At 36.9% G+C, this 21,131-nt stretch overlaps 1 protein-coding gene across 7 annotated transcripts in view; it reads right to left on the bottom strand.

The window, feature by feature from the left end:
- Positions 1-21,131, bottom strand: part of NAALADL2 (N-acetylated alpha-linked acidic dipeptidase like 2) — a 434,035-nt gene that overhangs the window by 25,257 nt on the left and 387,647 nt on the right. For all 7 annotated transcript variants that reach the window (XM_050308259.1, XM_050308262.1, XM_050308258.1 and 4 more), the window contains one exon: positions 277-370. In XM_050308259.1, coding sequence (XP_050164216.1) covers positions 277-370 — 94 coding nt within the window. The remainder of the gene's footprint in view (positions 1-276; positions 371-21,131) is intronic.

Raw genomic sequence — 21,131 nt, forward strand, 5'->3', positions numbered from 1 at the left:
CACAAAGTTTGTTATTGTTGATTGCTGTGTAATTAGGACTTTTAAATACTAATTATTGCTTAATTGACAAAGTAATATCAGAGGAAATCTAAATATGTTATAGATTTCTTTAGCAACCAAACCTGCATTTCATGTAACACTATATAATGACAATGTTTAACTAGTAAAATCACTGGCTACCATTCAAGTGAAAATTGAAAATTCGTATTAGGGATTAGATGATTCTTTTTTTTCCCCTGAATTAATGGAGAACAACATTCTTCTAAAGAAAATTACCTTTGAGACTGTTCTGGACTTCTAACGCGATGTCGAGGGCATTAAACGGCAAAACTGGTTCATTGGCAATTTTCAAAGTCACTTGTCCTGTTAGCTGAAAAATACAAAAAAACCAAACAACTGTCAAATTATTTCTACCAGATTTAATAGCCAGCACTTCTTTTGGAATAGCACAGACTTGCATTATATTGGATTTTTAGAGAAAAATGAATAAACCCCCATTAACACATCTTTGTGGAGAGGAATGTGACCAGGACCATTTCCTGTCTAACACAGCATTACAAAATGTTCAGAGATTACAATTTGTGACCACACACAAGAATTCTGTGCAATATGCCTTCTGTGGACCCAGGATGTTGCAGAAGTCTCCGAAGGGCCTTAGTTTTCCTTTGTTTTCAAATAAAATGTCTCAATACTCTAAACATAGGAATGAGGTTTATTGTTTTACTTAGTCCTCTGGTTTTAGCTATTGGATTTTGAGAGTTTACACAACTAAAATAAAATAAATGATCATAGGCATTAAGGATCTGGAGATCAAGCCCAGGGTTAAATGCAAGCTGACCTGAAAACCCACTACCTTTTGAAGTGTTATGTGACAACTCAATGCACACAGATGTACAGCTTCCAAACTAAATAGAACACTACATTGTGTAGCGAGTTACAGTAAGTTACAGAAAGGCACTCCCAAATGAATGAAAGAGAACTCTCAGTCCACTCCAGACTAGATGTCAGCACCTGTCACAAAACTCAATGGCATAAATGCTTCTTTTTCAACAGTTCCACAGATGAGGCCAGGGACTGGCTGGCCTGAGAGCTTTTTTCCACTTACAGAAGGTTGGCTCTCCAGCTTGAGGCTTAGACATGCTACAGGGGCTGTGTATAGAAATACATCTTTCTGCTGAACTATACCTAGCCTGTGATTAAACAGAGGATTTCAGTCTCTAGGCTGCCAAGTCCATCACTGTTCAGGGGAGCTGTAAAAACACACTGACAAAAAGATGCAAGAAACTTTCATTCATCTTCTTCATATCTTGATATTGCAAAAAGGGAAAAAATACCTGGAAGGCTGTGCTCTAAATGGAATGATGGCTGCAGGTGACGGTGAAGGTGTTGATAAAAATGTGGACTGAATAGAATCCTATTGTACAATACTTCCCAAGGTGTTGGGGGAGCAAGAATAATATCTACCCTTCAAAAGCAATATGATACTTTCTGTGCCAAAAGTAGCATTTTAATTCTACAATAGAAAGCAGCAGGAAAAGCAACAAGCCTTAGTAATATTAAAAACAATAGTACAGCAATTGAAAAGGAAAACCATCTCCCAGGAAAGCGGATGAAAGCAGGGTAATATCAGAAATACAAGTTTCCTGGAGAAAGATAAACAGAACCCCACGACATTTCTCAGAAAGCATTACAGAAATGACCTGGCCACAGACCAGTTTAGGTATGGAGACTGAAGGAACATGCTGTATATCAGACTGCAGCTTCCATGTGAGCAAAGACATCCTGTGATGCTATTGAGATTTATCCCCAGAGAATACAATATTGAAAAAGGCATGGTGTTAAAAAAAGCCCTACCATATATACAGAGAGAAAAAAACAGGGAGGAATAATGTTGTGCCAGGCCATTATCAGGAAAAACAAAGAACTAAGAGTGAACTTAAAGATGAAAAATACTGTGTTTGGACATCTGTGTTAAAATATTACACACTGACCTCTCATGAAACCTTTCTCCAAACTTCCCAACTGCACAGGCCATCAGTGCTTGAAGGCCATTACATTTTCTAGCAGTGATTATACATGAAAGTGTCTGGGTTGGAAAGCATTAGAAAACATTGATCTTCCAGATATGAAGGAGGTATTATGGAAATGCAAAAGATAAAACTGTGAGGGCAAACAGAAACCAGTACCAAACTGTAGCCAAACCAGGTCCATACAATCCAGCCATGAGCAACTGTAAAAAAATCTGTTTTAAATGTCCAAATGCCATACAAAATCCTTCCTTGTCCTGCATGGAACTCTTTCAAGATGTTGCTGCCCAGAACATTCCCACTCAGTCAGTTGCTATGGATAAGCAACTGTGGCTTATGAAATAACATCCTAACAAAAAGTAGGTATTCTACATGGAGCCCAAACCCACTGAACTCTAAATAGCACTCTATCAAGCAAACCACTCAAATACTTCCTTGACACCCCATTTCTGCAAAAACTGTCACTAAATGGTAATACAAATATATATTCACAGGCATATTTTAGGGAGGGAGATCAACAGTCATACATTTCTACTGATACTTTACAATCTGTTACTGCAGTGTTTAAAAACATAGAAGTATAGAAAAAATGTTTCTTTTCTAAAGCAGGAAAGTGGCATTACAGAGGACAATACCCTAATAAGTATCTTTCCTTTCATCATTATCTCCTACAGAGTCTGGCTTCATTTTCATAAGTTCTTGTCTTATTTCTCTTTCTTCCAAGCGATTTTAGTTTGCTTTTAACCATATAAGACCAAAGCTGTTTTCTCTTTCCTATTCAAATAATGTTATACCATCAAAATCTTACGACTGTCTGAAGCCCTTTTGGAGATGTTACAGTATCTCTGTCTGCAACACTGCAGACATCTGTGAGTTGGCAAACAGGTAACAGCGGTGTTTATTAAATCACGTACTTTGTAGGCTAATCTGGAGGAAATCAATCACCTCAAGGAAAGCTCAGAGCATTGATTTGAACAGAGTAAGTAATAATGCTGCAGAAGCATATATCAAACCCACATAAAGCAGCAAGACAGAAAAGGCTACTGATTTCTTATTTATAGTCTTATTTTTGGATATACAATTCCCGTGAGTACAACACTGAATATACATGGAAAATAAAGACAAGCTTCTGCTCCCTTTTCCCAGGTGAAAAATGGATCAGACTGACTATTGAATTATTAAATGCAAGAATAACTTAGCCAAGAGTAAAGACAACAATTTTCTCCTAAAGTGAAATGCTAAAGCAGCACAATTGATTCTATTCCCATACTGAAGTGGTTAAAACACTAATGACAACTTCTCAAATAGCATTTATACATAATAATACACATACAATACACACAATAATTGATGTAACATTTGCACAATTATAAAGTCTAAAGAAAGATTTTAGAATTTAAATGCTAATTCACTCCATAATGATTTTCTTACACATTTTTAACACTTCCACTATACTTGGCTGGAGGAAAGGTGTTCTTCAGTAAACAAAAATGTATTTGGTGAACTTCCAATTACTTAAAAGATAAATATTAATATAATACATAACAATAATTGTAGAGTTATACAGTATTCCTTCCTTGTGAGGGTGGTGAGGCACTGGCACAAACTGCCCAGGGAAGCTGTGGCTGTCCCATCCCTGGAAGTGTCCAAGGCCAGGTTGGACAGGGCTTGGAGCAACCTGGAATAGTGGAAGGTGTCCCTGTTCCTGCCCACGGCAAGGGAGTTGGAATGAGATGATCTTTAAGGTCCCAAATCTTTCTGGGATTCTGTGCATGCTGCAAAATAAATCTGAATATTTTGAATAGGTTTATACTAAAGTAACATTTTTTTTAAGGTCTTTTACCTTATAGCATAAACATCTTTGCAGGAAGGAAATAACTACCATCCCTGCCTTTATCTCTCTGGCACCATGCAGATCCAAAGAGAGAAAAAACCTCAAAAACTTCAAAAAAATGCTGGTGTTAAAGATGATTCAGTATCACATGACACTTCATAAATGAAGCTGTAGGTTCTTCTCTCTTCCAAAGTTTTACACCTAATCATTTAGGAGCTATATATTCTTGCAATTCTACCCAATTTATGAACATGATTTCACTATAAAAGCCAGTTCTCAGGACATCAGGTGGATCTGCACCACTCTCTAAAGGACTGTGGCAAAAAAATAATACCTGGTTTAAACACACACAATATTTTCCTCTATGTATATTAAAAAAATCTCCTTTATTTTTTTTAGCTGCATCACAGTGAAAATAAGGAAACTAAATAAAGTGGAGTTAGTGGGGGTTCATTAAGGATTTTTCTTTTTTTTAAGTTCACACCTGTTTTTTTCTGTGAGTTAAGCTCACTTTTCAAGGCAACTTTCTTACTCAAATATCCAAGCTGCATATTTAACAACATAAAGCATGTCTACTGGCATAATTTTTTTTTTTATATATGAACAGTTTAAATCCAGGATCGAAAAAACATGAAAAGCTGCCCACAGTCTCTTCTACACAGATTCAGTTTGGCTTTTGGGGCACGCTTTTATTGAAACTGCCTTGCAGGGACATGTCTTAAATGTTATCTGGTTTTACTGAAAAGGCAGGCATGGTAGCCCATCCTCCATTCTGTCACAGGAAGAGAAATGTGTAAGATGAATAAAATGAAAACATATTTAGTGGATATGAAGATACGAAAATATTATGAGTGAGCGAGATCAATCTGCTAGAATAAACATCAGCATTCAGTGTGCAGGCAGTTTCTTTAACACAGAAGTTCACGTGCTAGTCTTGGGTTTTCTGGGTGTTTTTTGTCTAGTGAAATTTGAAACTGTTCCGTATCGCGCCTGCACTATGCAAACCTCAGTGGGTGTAAGTGCTGAGCCTTTAGGACATTTTTAGTTACATTAAGAGCGTTAAAATCTAAACAGACATCTCAGATCTCTTCTTATGCCAAGTTACAAACAACATAACTTTAAAAAATCAGCTAAACTGCCATGTTTATCCCTCTGTGAACACAGCACTTTGGTAGTGTCATACTCCAATTTTACCTGCTGGAATGAATTAGACACAGCTACTTTAAACCTGGGTTGTGCAGCGACAACTCCTTTATATTTCAAGCTCCAAACCTCTGCAACATACTTTTTCTTCCCTCTTTCTTCTTTATTCCTTCTTTATAATTTTCAGAGGGTTATTATGTAAATTTATTCCACACGTATCAGCAACACTACTGAGATCTGTGCACTTTCAGAGAAAACCAGCACACACATGGCAGCTAATCTACCAAACCCGTGACAAACCATGTCAGAAAGCAGATAATGCAACAAAGTAGTGCAGCAGACCTGTGCAGATTCCCAAATACACTCAACAGCCCTCTGTACTGCCTACTACAGAGTCAAACAACCCTTGTGACTAAGCAGTGTGGGATGCTGAGCAGCTCATCTGAACTCTAAGCCTCAACTTCCTTTGATATCAGCATCATTCTTTTCGAGTCATGTTTGCACTCACACCTGGCACCTCTCCCTTTACACTTCATCCCTGGGGTTCATGGCGAGATTCTGTCCTGTTTAGGGTGATCAATAACAGCGTGTTGGAAATAACACTTTTTTTTTCTCCTCTTTTTCCTTGTAAAGGTGAATGAAAAGGTTTAACTTTCCTGGCTGGCTGTTGCACTGTCAGTCTCAGGTGTTCATCTTTTGCATCAAGAGTCTCTCTTTCCACATGTACTGATGAGCAGAGTGACCTGCTGAGATCTTCTGGCATTAAACTAATGATAAACAACGGCTTCAGTTCCCACGCCCATGTAAAATAAGGAATTAAACCCCTCCATATATTAACATCGCCTCTTAGAACCACAACATTAGCAATCTCAAATGTTAAAATAATCAGCCTTCCCTAACTTCTCCACCCTGCAAAATTAAAGAAATATTTTTACTAATATAGGCAAATATAAAGGATTTGCTTTCTACTGATACCCCCCCCATCCACCTGACCTCCTTCATGTTATCAGATTGTTTCAATTACACATGAGAAACTGAGTCTATTTGAATGAAATCCGTGATTCCCTGGCAATAACAATTTCAGAACCTACTGGTAATATGTGAATAGCAGCAGTTGGGAGACTCATGATAAATTAATGAGCATTTTTAATAGTGGGATCTCAATTCACTGTAGAAAAATTTCCTGCACAATCGATCTACACAGCAGTTGTTCTTGAGTTCGTGAGCCTCCAAAAATGTTAACTGATTCATACAAGAAAAGTCAGAGGCAAGAAAATGAGAAAACAGCCAGTTCTTTGACTCTCTATTTTTCTGAAAACGACATTCCATTGTTTAGACAAAGAAAAAGAAGTCTGGCCACAAACATGTTTGTTTTGCACTAAAGCTGTCAACCTTTAAAATTAAGAAATTCTTAAATATTTAGTAATACAATATATTTTTTTTGTTTGTTTTGGGTTTTTTTCTTACTGAAATTTACCTTGGCACCAGGGTATGTATTTATATTACAGGTCAAATGATATTTTGAGGTATCAGACATTCAGCTGAACACACTGCATTTTAGGTGTCAGTAGAGGGCTCTCTGAGAAAGGAATATGGTGAGTCTATGCTACAGTAGGTGAACAGCACAGTAATTACAAAAAAATAGATGTTTCTGACCATGGAAGGTGCGAGGTCTTGCAGATATTAAATACTTGATTTCAACACCCCCCTCTATAATTTAATACTGTTTTATTTACTCTTAGCACAGAAAATACTGATTAGGAAATAAAAGTGATTGTGAATAAAACGTGGATTCTCCCTCTCTGCAGGTATCCTGTGCACAGCAAATGGCATGATCTTTACATCATTACAGCACTAGGCATCCCCAAAATTACATATTAAGATATTCCAGAATTATGGCAGCTCGGGATGACACTGGAATACAGATCTCTATTTACACAACATTTTCTACATGGTTCACGATGAGGTTCTGAGGCACTGAGAAATTAAGGTCAAAATTATGCTCTAAAGTGATTAATTTGATTAAAATCTAATTTGTTGGCCAATTTAGTAATATAAGGCACTTAGAGCAATGAAAGTACATTTTGTATAGATTTCACTCACAACTGGGGGGGGGATCATTCATCCCACTACTTTCACTTTCTTGCACAAAAAAAGAAACTCATACTTCTGCTTTGTTTTCTGTGTGCATGTAGAAACCACTACTTCTCAGATCATACTCATAAAAAGTATATGGAGATATGTATTTTGTGTGATATCTAAATGCATTTATGTGAATCTCCTAATAGATGGTATATCACAGTGTGACTCTTGTGGCTGTCCTGTGTGGGGCCAGGAGTTGGACTTCAATGATCCTGTGGGTCCCTTCCAACTCAGAATTTTATATGATTTTATGACCCTATCAAAAAATATATACTTTAAATTGCACTAATTTATAGCGAGCGATGATACTCCATACCCTGGGCTATAACTCCTTGAGATTCTACAGAGTTTCTTCCCACTCCTACCTTCCATCCAGATCACCAGTGAAAGGGATATGGGGACACCAAGGGATCATCACACTGCTCCTCACACAGTCACAGCCCGGCCCATTTCGGCAGTTCTCCAGCTCGTTACCGCAGGGGTAGAGAACAGGGACCATTAACTCACTTCCAAGAAAAAAGCTTTATTGAGTTAGGCTTGGCACTGTGGAGATGAACTTGTGCTCAGCCCAGTTTGTTTGGAACTGAGGCAGAGCCAGTTTATGTCTGCACAGAAGCCACAAAGTCAACTGTAGAGCACAGAACTGTGAGTAGCAATAACCTTGAGATGACTTTCTAATTATGTAATTCATACTTATGTATGTCAAATTCTAGTGCTATCCAGGTGCAAAGAAAGAGTCGGATTAAGTTCTAGAAGGGCCATTAGATTAAAACCTCTCGTAAAGAAGGAGTCAGTCAGACTTTTCCCCAGTGTGGATGATTACAAGCATAGAAAGAGATGTAGATAATGAAATATGAAGCAAAATTTATCTCCAATATCATAGTCAGAGACCTCTAATTACAATGCTCATGTACAGAATTTGCATCTTGGACAGGTCTTTACTACCTTAAACCAAAACTGCATAGCTTACATTTTTTCTTTTTCTTCTTTTTCAGAAGGATATAAAAAATGCTCTTCTGCACTTCCTGAGCTCTGGGTGAGGAGGCCACACCATGAAAACACAAATCTTTACATCATCACAAACCCTCATGCTGGATTTCTTGAATTAAAAAAATTTGTTCTAGTGTTAATCCTTTTTATACCTCCAACTTTAAAGCCAGGTTGCTCTGGTTACCAGCTGCAGACCTGGAGAGTGATGAATGCAGAAAAGTTTGCTTTAAAGTAGAATGATTTGCATACAGCATTCCCATAAACCAAGATACCACCACTGCAGAGAAAATGACCTCTTAAATGCTTTCATTCTCTGACCCTCTTCAGGTACAGATGAGGAGAGGGAAGCAGTGCTAGATCCTTTTTTAAAGCAGCAATGCTGGCTGCCTGAAGCTGGCTACAGGCAGTCCTGAGGAAACAGATTGAGCTATTGTCTGGTAGAAAGAAATGTAGATAATGAAATATGAAGCAAAATTTATCTCCAATATCATAGTCAGAGACCTCTAATTACAATGCTCATGTACAGAATTTGCATCTTGGACAGGTCTTTACTACCTTAAACCAAAACTGCATAGCTTACATTTTTTCTTTATTTGCATATATAGTAGAGACATTTGCAGGATAAAACACACAGCTAGCTATCAATGCACACACTTTAGGACAAAAAATGTGGGTTTTTTTTTTTTGTTTAAGCCATAAAGGAAAGTTTCAAGTAAAGAAAGTGAAAGTCCTCTCAGAATATCAGTCAGGATGCACTTTTGTAGACTCCTCTGGAATGGCAGGAAAACACAGGATGCTGTGATTAACAGCCTGGGCACCATGCTCTTCCATGCTACTAAAGGCCTTCATCGTGTTTGCTCCCAGTTAATTAACATCATTACCTTTCCCTGACTTATGTATGGGTGTTCGCACAACCAGCCCCCCTTGCTCACAGGATAATCAAAGCACAAGATGATAGGACTCAGGAAGATAATTGATAATTTTGTTAACAGTTGCCAGACAGTTGGCTGGGCCCTGCCGGTCTCGGAGCCTTCCCAGGCAGACAGTAATGACTCGCAGATAAAATAAGCAGCAGACCAAGTCTGCATTTAATCACCCAGGTTCACAAGCACTCCACAGAAACAGAGCAGCCTAGAAAACAGTATGTTGCCTCACAGTCCTAATTAAACAGAGTATCTTCTCATATGCTTCAAGATACATGCATGAACCAAGAACCTTCCCAAAGCAGGAGCAATCCCAGGATCATACATTCAAGGACATCCAAGTACTTGCTAAGTTTCTATTTGATCTGTAAAGCCAGTTCTTCTGCTGAATCTACAGGACTCGGTCTGAAACTTGTGGCATTGTTAAAAACTAGATAATAGTCATCAGAGGAGTTCAGTAATAAAGAAATCTGCAATAGGAAGCTTCAACCACAGCTTTCAGTTTAGACCTTGATATCATCTTTTTAATCACTCTCCTTTTACAGAAATGGATTTGATTTAACTGAACTAAAAAAAAAAAAAAAGTCTCTAATCATACTTCATCAGCATGCAATTATTATTCAAGGGAAACCATATGTACTATTAGGCACTCTTAATTAAAATAATGCATATAATCTGCTTCAGTACTGAACAGTCATTCTCCTTGATGTTCATTATTATTTTTCGTCTATTATTGTGACAATACATTTTTTTTCTATTTTTCCTCATCTATCTCCATTGCATTTATACACTTATTCAACATTAATGATCATGATATCAGGACACTGAGATTCATTAATATACCACCATCCTTAAATCTTACATTGCATGACCTTCAAAACGAGTCAGACCTGGCTATGGAGACTGTGAGATGAGGATGAGGAAATGCTATTAGAGGAGCCTCAAATTATCTCTTGTTTTGCCTGAATTTTATTTGCAATTATGTCTTCTAAGTGGCCATAGTGAAAGAAGAATGTATGCTAGGCAGCAGTCAGTCCTCAGAGAAAAAGGATTTAGGGAGAACCAGGGACAATGGATGCAATAAATTGAATTTAGGAGTTGAAAAACCTGAAGAATCCCTCCATGAGGGGTTGAGGCAATAGTTCCTTGAGGAACTTGTCAAACGTGTACAGTCAATTCAGCACAGACTCAACAGAGTAAGCATCATGAACAGATTCATGACATTGCATATTAAAGTCTCCCTATCCTCTCAGACTCAGAAAAGCTGATATTTAATGGTTACAGAGAGAAAACATTGCTCTTTTCTCTCTTGCCACCCCTTGATGCAAAGGTACAGCAATTTTTTCCACTTAGGTCACCCTAATCAGTCAGGATTGGAGCACTGACAGTTCATTAAACATGACAGACCAGCCCTGAGGGAGAGACACCAGCAAGCCACGGGGCTGAGGATCCAAGGGGAGCTAAATATACATCATTCTGTAGTATAGAGCTTATAGAAAACACCCATAAACATTAAAAGACACATCCTACCTCAAGGGAGAATTATATGTATAATACACTTGGGCTATCCCCAGATACTAGTAGAGGCTGCAGTAGCACAGTGAGGCTCAATTTCCTTGTTAGGCAATTACTTTAATTAGGGTTAGAGTCTGCTCTTGGGTATATTTGCATAGTATTTACCAAGCCAGAAAGGTATTTAACCTTCTTACTAGTATCAGAATTCAAAGGTGGAAATTCTGTGAATTTTTTCACGCTGTTTTTCATATCAGAACATTCAATCTTCAATGTAACTAGAATAAGAAGTAACCAGTTGACTTACAATAATAATTTGAAATTTAAACCTCAAAAGGAGATCTCTAATTAAATAGTATAACTTCACAAATGAAGGTGGGGTAAGGTTGGTTGTTTTATTTTAAAAAGGAAACATTAATTAAAGATGAATGTGTTTGGGCCTGAGCAAGCTCCCCTCAGGCTTGGGGAAAATGCCAAGTCTGACAAACTCTTTGAGTCTTAGGGAATCCCAGGTCAGTTTAATGAACCTACTGAAGTATTTTATAATTAGCTGCCCTGCTCCTGAGGCTACCATTTTACCTGAAAAAGAATACCCTCACTCTTGTAACTTGTCCCTGAAAAAAACATAATAAAAACCCAATAAACAATTTTTTTCATCGCAAAATATTTATAGAAACAGTGAAAGAAAACTCAGATGAATGCTCTGTGCTAAAGAATGGCCCTAGATATTCACAACGAGCCCTAGCAATAAAACTCAAAGTATCTGAAGGTAAAATTGAGATTTATTACCACATCTGGGTCTGTAATCATACATCTGTTACTAAAATTACCAAATTATGATGGCCATTTCATTCCACTGCACCCTATCTTTATGTGGGTTCTGTATCAAAATGATAAAGGCAGCATGATGTGATGGCAACAGCAAATATCAAACAGAGAAGCACATTTTAAAAGCATATAATCTTACAATACTGCAGCAAATGTTACCACTTGTTCAAATGACAGCAATTACTGGTAAGAAAAAAACCCTAAAAATCAGTATTTACCTACAGAACTGCACTAGGGTTGCTCCAGGTACTACCTGTTCTGAGTATCTTTATATTTAGAATCAGCAATAGTGTCCTAGCACCAAAAAGACACTATATGTCTCAGGAAACAATTCAAAAGACATCTAATCTAAAGGGCATTTCACTTATCTTAAGCTCACTCCACAGAATCAAAGGAGTGGGGGTAGGGCATATAATAGAGTCATGGAACGGTCTGGGTTGGGAGATCATCTCATTCCAACCACCCTGCCATGGGCAGGGACACTTTCCTTGCTCAAAGACCCATCCAACCAGGTCTTGGACACTTCCAGGGATGGAGCAGCCAAAGCTTCTCTGGGAAACCCCTTCCAGGGCCTCACTGCCCTCACACTAAGAATGTCTTCCTAACATCCAACCTAAACCTACTCTCTTTCAGTTTAAAGCCATTGAAGCCAAAAAAAAAAAAAAAAATATTAAAGGCACAGGTTACTTGAGATTCTCTGGTGAGACAACTCAAATGCCCCGACTCACCTTGTTGGTAAGCACCATATTTTTGTTCCCTTCTGGTCTTGCTATTGAACCCTTTTGCTTTGGCTTAGCCAAATGCCTGTTTGTCTCCAGTTTTAGATTAACTGTCTGGAACAACTGAGTTCATTGTAGGTGATCTCACACATGTTCATTTTAAGAGATCTCAATATGGGTAAATGGACAAGGAAACAAGTTGTGTCCAAGAACTCCAAATATAAGGACAAGGGTGAAGATCTGATGACTGCAGTGAAAGAATAAGATAAAAGGGAAGTTGATGAAGGGACTGGAGAATGGAGGGGATAGGGTTTGAAAAAGATATAGGATTTGGAAAGAAAAACAAGTTGGAATTTTCTGCACCACGAGAAGAGACTGGGAAATGTCTGAAAGAGGAGATGGAGAGATTAAAAGGATAGCTGAGTAAGATCATATCAGAGAAGAAGTCTTCAAAATGCCCTTCAGCATACTGTAATCAGTGTGTACACAGCATAATTTACCCACACTATATAAAATTCTAAATAAATTGTCCCCCAAACTGAAAAAGTGCTGCAGAATATGACATTGACCCACAGTGAACAAATTAGTGGGAGTGCTGATTGCATCTGAAGTGATCTCTGCAAGCACGTGTGTAAGTGCACTTCAACACACAGATCAGAGAAAAACTCATCTCAAAATTCTTCCATGTGTTAAAACTGAAGACAGTATCAGATAGAACTGATTTTCAGACCTAAAAATAAACTAAGGCTTGCCAGACTCTGAGAATTCCCCCTTCCCCCACCCAGTTAGAAAGGCAATGTGTATGGGCATGTGATGTACTCTGAATAGCTTTAAACCCAGTGTAAATTATCTTCAAAAGAGCTTTGATATCGGAGTGAAATTTCTAGAACATTTTGCACTATGTCTACATAGGACATCAAAAACACAAACCACATTTTAAAGTTTTTCATTTGTATTTTCAGAAAAACTAAAAAGCCCTCCAGAAACTCTTCTGATCTCTTGGGTACAGGATAAAGATGTAACAGCTTCTGAACCCTAATGAACAATATTTTCATCCAAGCCTCATACAATAATATGGGGCATTTTTGGACTGAGGAACTGATCAGAATGCATATTTAATATTGGATTTTAAAAGAAAAAAAAAGAATTAAAAAAAATTAAAAATATACTGTTTTCACTTAACAAATTTTAGGAAAAGACAGATTTTTGAATTCACTCATTAGCCAAAATCAGCAGGTAATAGGTAACAAACTCCGAGTTTCTTAACACCATTCAAACTCCATTTCACATTATTAATACTGACCTCTCAAAATATTTGAAACAGGAAAACTGGAAATAACACTAAATCTTGAGGTTTCTGGCCACTGCTAATTGGGTTCTGCTGTGGGGTCACAGTCAACAGGGCTGTCCCAAGAGAGCCTGCAAGCATTGCCCTGTCTGTCCATTCCCAAACCATTCCCAAATGCCCAAATTTTCCATTCTGAGAACGGCAGACTCTAGACACAGTATTAGATCATCCACTACATTATGCTGATTTGTTAATATTTATTTTACCTCCAGTCCTCCAGCATTCCTCTGCACAAAACCCCCACGTCCCTGAGACAGAGGTTAAACCTGAGGACAGATAGTTAATTGCCTTTTCTGCTTACTCTGCTCAAGTAACAACTGACATTTGCAAAAGAAGGGATGAAGGGGTGACTAGTACCATCTAAGCTGAAGGTTTTATTTGTGCAGAATATTACATTAAAGGAGCCCAGTAGCTATTAGTGATTATTAATCTTCATTTACAATAATAGCCATATTTAACAAAAAAAGAATAGGCTATGCTGCAAGTCATGAAAAAGCCTTTTTAATTGTCAGCCCTGCTAGTCTAAAAAAGCCTGGACCCTATTCATTCAGTTATCATTCTGTAGCTTATAATTAAAGTGCTAATGTATATCAGAATTCTTTGATCTCAAAATAAAGGACCTTTTACCAAAGAAATTAAGAACACAGTAGTTACAGGAAATTCAAGTTTTCAAGTAAAAATTAAAAGAAACAACCAAAAGTAAAGTAATGTAATTAAGGGAAAACTATTTCTGTTAAGTAAGACATGGAAAAAACTTTGTGAGAAGAAGTCATTGTGGATTGTGAAACAGTTCATCAAATAAAGTAGCACAAGACTTTTCTCTGTGGTAGTTAAATACAACCTAGGAAGAAAGGAATTAAGTGTATTGTACCAGCAGGAATGGACTAAATGACCTCAAAGTTCTTTATCTTAATCTAATGAGCAGAGGTAATTCATATGTCCTGAAATCTAACTTCAATTAGCATGAGTTATCACAATGATTCACAGTATCTCATCCATGGTATTTTATTTTCATTCTGATTTTGTATTTGAGGGAAAAAATAGTCAGCAGCATGTCACAAAGTCTGCCTAAATCAATGCAAATAAAAAACCCTACGTGTAGTCATCTGCACTATGTACCAGCAGTACTTCAAACACTGAAGGTCAGCAGAACCCTTAACAATCTTGTCTCTTATGTCTTACTGATTAAAGACAGGATAAGCAAGGATAAAAAAACCAGAATTAATTTAGGCTTTAACTCTGCTAAAAAGAATCCTCTTGTATGGCTGGAGATGTGTTTTTCCACCACAGGATAGATGACAGGTACTAAAAAAGCTGGTAACTAAAAGGGATAAAGTCAGCAAACCAGTATGATCTTAAACTGCTTATCTGCCAGTACCACCAGTCCCTCTGAAAATAGAACCTGAGCTTTGGAGTAACACATCAAAAGCAACTCAAAGACATGAGTGGACACCAGGCAACCTTGGCTTTTAGCTCTGATATTGTCAACCCTTCCCTCTCTATCTGCTCCTCAGGAAAAGTGAACTTATTTTAAATTACAAGAGTTAAAAAATAAATAAATAAATAGTCAGTAAAGCCTAATTATAAACCATTGCTATCAATCTGCATTTGTTTTCCATGAGCTTTGGATTAGGCAGTTCAATAAATTTTCTAAACAATATAAACATGATACTGTTGCTGTTTAGCAGGGTAAGGGATGTGTTTTGCATTTTTCTCTTCATTAATTTCTTTGAATTAAAACTGCTAAGCCAGGCAAGAAAAGCTACACAACTCAGTCTCACTGGACTAAACCAGCCAAACTCAAAGTGAGAAAGAGCTTCTTTCTTAACATTAAAAATGTTTCTATTAAAACCACATGACTCAAGACCATCTTAAGTATTGCCTACATGACCTCTGAAAGCAAGATTTTGAGTTTTGCTGCCTTTTAAGACAATGTGAAAGCTAAGATTATTGGAACAGACAATAAATTTAAAGTTATTAGGCTTTCATTCGCAAAGTAACCCTTTAATAATTTTATGATCTACCTAGTCACATTAGAATGGAAGCTTGAAAGTCCACTACAACTATGGAAATTATGGTAAAAGTAGTCCAAGAAACACAGTTATGCATCACAAGACACTGCAGACTTTGACAATAGAATATATGTTTCCCAATGTTTTGTTCTGTTATGCAGAAAATCCAGGCAAATCATACACTCAAAAATCAGAAATTTGGGCATGTAGACTGTGCTTAGCTTAAGTTCAAGTAGTTCTGTAAAGCTCATGCAGAGACTGAGGAGAATAAATGGTCACTATTTTTTTTTTTCTAGATAAGAAACATTTCTGTGAACTAACAAGGACTCAAGTCAGGCTAGAAAAAATATTTTCTTCTGTCACTATTAAACTTTGATTAGCTTCTCTCCAAAAAAGTTGAATTGCTTCATGTGTTCAAATAAAAAGTTGGTAGAAAAGAGTTAGCTTTAAAACAAAGATGTGTTTTCTATAGTTTCTATGAAAATTTAGGGAACTGTCCAAGCTGAGAATAGAAATTTTAATAAAGTACTGTCTTCAACTCTTTCAACCTTTGGAAATTCACTGTTTTCTTTGCCTGCTCATGAAAACCAAAAGTGTCAACCTGTAAATCAAATGACTGTATTTCTTTCTGTTTACTTTCCCATTTTTCATGACTGCTTCCATATTTCTCCTATGAGTGACACACAAGACCTATGTTCTGATGGAGAAAAAGCTGAGCTCTAAAGTAGGGAGCTCCTCAGGTTAATACCCTGCCAACTGCTTTGAACAGAAATGTATGAGGTACATGAAAAAGACTGTGGACAGACATATCCCAAATAAAATACATAAATAAATAAAAACAATAATAAAAAATGTGCAAAAGTAAACTCACACTTTAAGCTGTTAACAGAGAAATTAAATTAAAATAATCTTTCACATTAGAGCTATTCTGGAGGAGGGTTCTCAATGTTTATGTCCCTTGTGAATTGCTATTTAAAAATTAAGGTAAGGCTATTAACTGAATTGCTGCTGTGTATTTGAGAGTCTGAAACATAACTTGCAAGTAACGTACTGAAGAGAAACACATGATTTTTGCTATGCATTATCTAATTTAATCCTCTGTTTAGAAGTAATTTACACAACTTTAACAGACTATGTTATATAATATAAAAGTAGGAAAAAACAAAGGCGAATGAGAATATGGAAAATCCTTGTTAGCAGCTTCTTGATCACAAAAATGTTCTGCTTATAAAGCATCCTTACACACAACGAAGGAGCCCAACTTAGAGACTGTGTCCTAGAATATTTATAGTCAGTAAGAGATGCTGTAGGTAAGCAAACAGACAGACAGTACAACCAGGTTGTAGTATCTGAAGTGCCAAGTAGATTCCTGAAAGGTGAATTTGGAGACTCAGTCTCTCAGCCTCATGTAGTAAGCACACAGATTTCAGCCTAATTCATGTGTAATAATGAATTGCCTTTTCTAGTTTTGTTTAGGCTGTGTAACCAGCAAATGATCACTGCCAAGGATTATAGACTAATACTTTATAGCAGTGAGGACTGTGATTGTTAGCATTAATTTGGTCAACTATTTCCTTGCCTTCAAAAAGTTCTAGAGCTCTAAGATGTTTCACTAAAATCCCCTATTTTTAAGTACAGTAAAAGGCATGATGACATGAATGGCTTAAAGTGAGAAACCAGAAAGTCATGACAGAGGTCTAATTTAAGGCAAAGAGGTAGTATTTGTTGTTCCTACAGTATTCTCACAAGACCAACTCTATTGGTATGATCTACATCAGTGAAGCAAGTCAAGCTGAAAGGTACAAAACTTGAAGGCTTTTAATTAAATGAAACATATTTCAGCAGCGTATGTCACAGCTTTTCTAAGTGATATACACTGATTGGATGCAAGTTTTTTATTTCATATATTCTCATAATTATCTCTAGCTATATCTAAGTCTTATTATTAACAGAAAGAAAGCACAAGCAGCAAAGGGCATCATCCCACTTCTGACAGTGACACAGTGAAAATTACAGAATATGATGAAAGACACTACAGGTCTTTAAAAAAATGTTTCTTGACAGCATCTGAAAAAGAGCAAAAAACCCAAACCTACCCAAGCATATGCCTACTAGGTTTATCAAATAGTTTCTTACTGTGTAGTAGAATTATCTCTAATCCAGAACCAGGCAACTGGATAAAATATCTCTACAGAAGCAAGACAACTGATAAACCAATGTAGTGAAAGAACACGACATTCTTGCTATCGTTTCTGCTTCTTTTTGTCCTCTCCAAATGCCAGAACAGAGTAAAAGTACATAGCCTGAACTATAAGCAGGGAAAAAAAAAAGAAATTAAATGCACTGATCAAAACCACAGATTTCCTTTTTCTCTGCTCCTCGCCAAGACTCTCACTTCCTTGCTTTGGTTTCTGATCCAATTTTGAATATATTGGGAAATACTTGTATGCACTGTAATATTTTCTAAAGGGTTGCTATTTTAAAAACTTTGTATGCGTTTGCAAGTATTGATCTCTTCTGCTTTTAAAAGTCCACCAGGAAAACTCATCAGCAATTTACTGTGCATGGAAATGGAAGATGAAAAGTAGATCATTAGCACCAACACATCACCTCTTTCTGGACAGGCTGAATGCATAAGATATTAAATGGGACACAGATTTACAGTTCTTTTTTTCTGGAACTAGAACTCAATTTTTAAAAATGTGCCCATGTGGCTACTGCCTTCTGTTATATAATTGCAGCACAACTGTCCAAAGCTTGTCAGAATTTGGGTGCTCCTGCCAAAAGAAAGTTCCTGTAACAACCTGCTTTCTTCAGCAAGCAAGAATGTAATTTCTCTTGTCAGTGTATGAGTGCTGAGTAAGTCAAAAGTCAAGGCCTTCCAACTCACAGGACCCATCTCTGCCAGCGATACACTTATGGGGGCTGAAGTGCATCAGCCAAGCACCTTTTAACAAGCCCTTCACTCTACTGCACTGTGGTCTGGAAAAAATGGTGGCTGTAGAGCCCAGCAGAAGGCACCACGAGGAGAAAAATTACATGTTCCAGGTATGGGTAGAATTTTGGGTTTTTTAAAAAAAAAAAAATTAAGCTGAATCTCTTCTGTGTCAACTAGTCAATGAGAGTCTGAAGATTTAATAACTCTAACGGTATGATGAGATAAAAGCACTTGCCATGGATTCAGACATTAACTGTACTGAAGTATCTAAGATTATTTTTGTTTACTTCTGTCTTACTAAGAAAAACAAACGGCTCTAGAATATCCTTGTCCTTCTTCAGCAAATACAAATTAATTAAAAAATGTGCCAGATAACAAGAAACAAGATTTGAAACTGAAATCTTTCCTTAAAAATGCTTCTTATCTGTTAACTACATTCTGTAATTTGGAAAGAAAAGAGCTCTCTGAGGTACACTGTTACCAAATAGTTTATAGAGAGCTACTATCATATTTGGTGATGCAGCATCCACAAAACTGGTCTACACTACAAAAATGGATGTTAGGATATTATCTCACTGTTTCCCATTCGGTATCTTTTCACAGGTGTGATGAGAAGGTGCTCAAACAGGTAATGTGCGTAGGGCAGGTCATCAACTATCTTGTTTTGGATATCCTCTGTATTTTTATGGGGCTTGGAATTAACGTTTAGAATTAGGCGGAAAGTTCAGTCAAGACATAAATACTATCACAGAATCATAGAATGGTTTGGGTTGGAAGGGACCTTAAAGGTCATCTCGTTCCAACTCCCCTGCCATGGGCAGGGACACCTTCCACTATCCCAGGCTGCTCCAAGCCCTGTCCAACCTGCTCTTGAACAATTCCAGGGATGGGGCAGCCACAGCTTCTCTGGGCAACCTGTGCCAGGGCCTCACCACCCTCACAGAGAAGAATTTCTTCCTAATACCTGATCTAAACCTTTTGTCTTTCAGCTGTCACACTCCTGCTCTCTTCTCTCTTTCAGCTATCACACTCCTGCTCTCTTCTCTCCTACTGTGACCGTATTTTGTGCACTGGTTTACTTCTAAAGCAGTAGAGAAGAATGCAGCCGTATTTCTGTATGGATTCACATCCCTTCTAATCTCCAGATGCAAGCAGGAGTGATCCAATTTGCAATAGAAAATCAGTGGAACAGAAGCCTTTCAAAGAAATACAGCAACATGCTTGGTGGGGTAAAGTACAATCATGTCAACATTGCACTGTCAATTTAATACAATAAGGCATAATGGGATATTCTGAAAAGAAATTTTCAATAATTGCCATTGAGTTTTTCTTTTTTTTTTTTTCTTTTTTTTTTTAATTCAACATAAAAACCCTTCCTGTGAAAGATATTTTAAAGTTTTGAAGTCAATGAAGCTCTAAACTTTGATTTTTTTTTTTAATTGGCTACTTTAACAAGAGCTACTTCATATTTAGACTACTTACTTTTTTTTACATTTAGCTATTTTTACAATATTTTAATTCTTTAATTGTTTTATTTTCAAATGCAGCGATGTAAATTAAGCATTTGAAACACAGAGTTTTTAGATAGGCTGGTTTAGAAACTCACTTGAATGAATATCTGTAACACACTTGATCTGGAAAAGAACTGAAATAATTCAATTTGAAAAATAACTGATTCTCCCTGTCCTGTGAGATTTTACTACAGAAAGAGATTTTTTTCCCTGCAAGAGAAAAGGAGTATAAAAGAAGGATTCTCAGCCTCATGTGGAGAAAGAAAAAAAAAGAGATAAGACAGAAAAGTTTTCTCAAAATTCAGCATTCAGTCCACCACATTATGCAAAATATCTTTTGAGTTGCAAGAAAATTTTTCCATCTTTATATTTTCTTTGAAAACCACGATACAATGTCATTATGGTATTGGCACTTCAGCATAAAAAGTAATGTTTCATTCTCTCTTTGCCTCATTAGGATCTCATGTGAGATCCTGTCAGCTGCAAGTTTGTTCAGTTTATCTCAAGAAAAAAAGGGAAGAAAAAAGCTTAATTTTTTCCTTAGATATGTCAATCAAAAGGAGCACACTGGCTGGAACACCAAGTTCAGAAGAATATCATTCATGTCAGTTGAGACAGAATCTTTCTGTGGTCCCATTTTCTTTATCACTTTTAGACAAGATGATATTTATGTAAAGGCCCGACCTCGCTCTGCAATTACCCCAAAATCAAACTGCGCTATATAAAGGTGTTCAGTCAATGATTCCAACATGTGGAATACAATACAATACAATACTTCTCGCTATGTGCTCTTTTCTTAGCTGAGAAGCACCTCCTTTAGGATCACAGTTTCACTAAAGATAAATAGTATTCAAATTTGAAATAGCCAGGAAGACCAGACATTCAACTTTAAAGCATCTCCTTACTTGGCTATGTGAAAATTATTAATTCCAAAATTCTGGTGATTTAACTCAGGTTCTTCTGCAGGCTGCTTTCATTTGAATTCAAATTTACTCTTTTCTCTCCAGTCATGTAGTAAAGAGACACTCCCCTTATTCATGTTCTTTCATGCAGCTCTGTTTTTATTGTATTTGCAGTAGTTGCTAAACAGCTCCTCATATCATATCTCTGATTCTAAAAGACATACCTGTTTTAACGTGCTCATACAATTTTACAATACCTTATTCATTGTCATGTTGCCTTTTTCATTACAATATATCTTTTA

Source organism: Myiozetetes cayanensis, unplaced genomic scaffold (genome assembly GCF_022539395.1).
Source record: "Myiozetetes cayanensis isolate MyiCay16 unplaced genomic scaffold, myiCay2020 scf13, whole genome shotgun sequence".
Classification (NCBI taxonomy): Eukaryota; Metazoa; Chordata; class Aves; order Passeriformes; family Tyrannidae; genus Myiozetetes; species Myiozetetes cayanensis.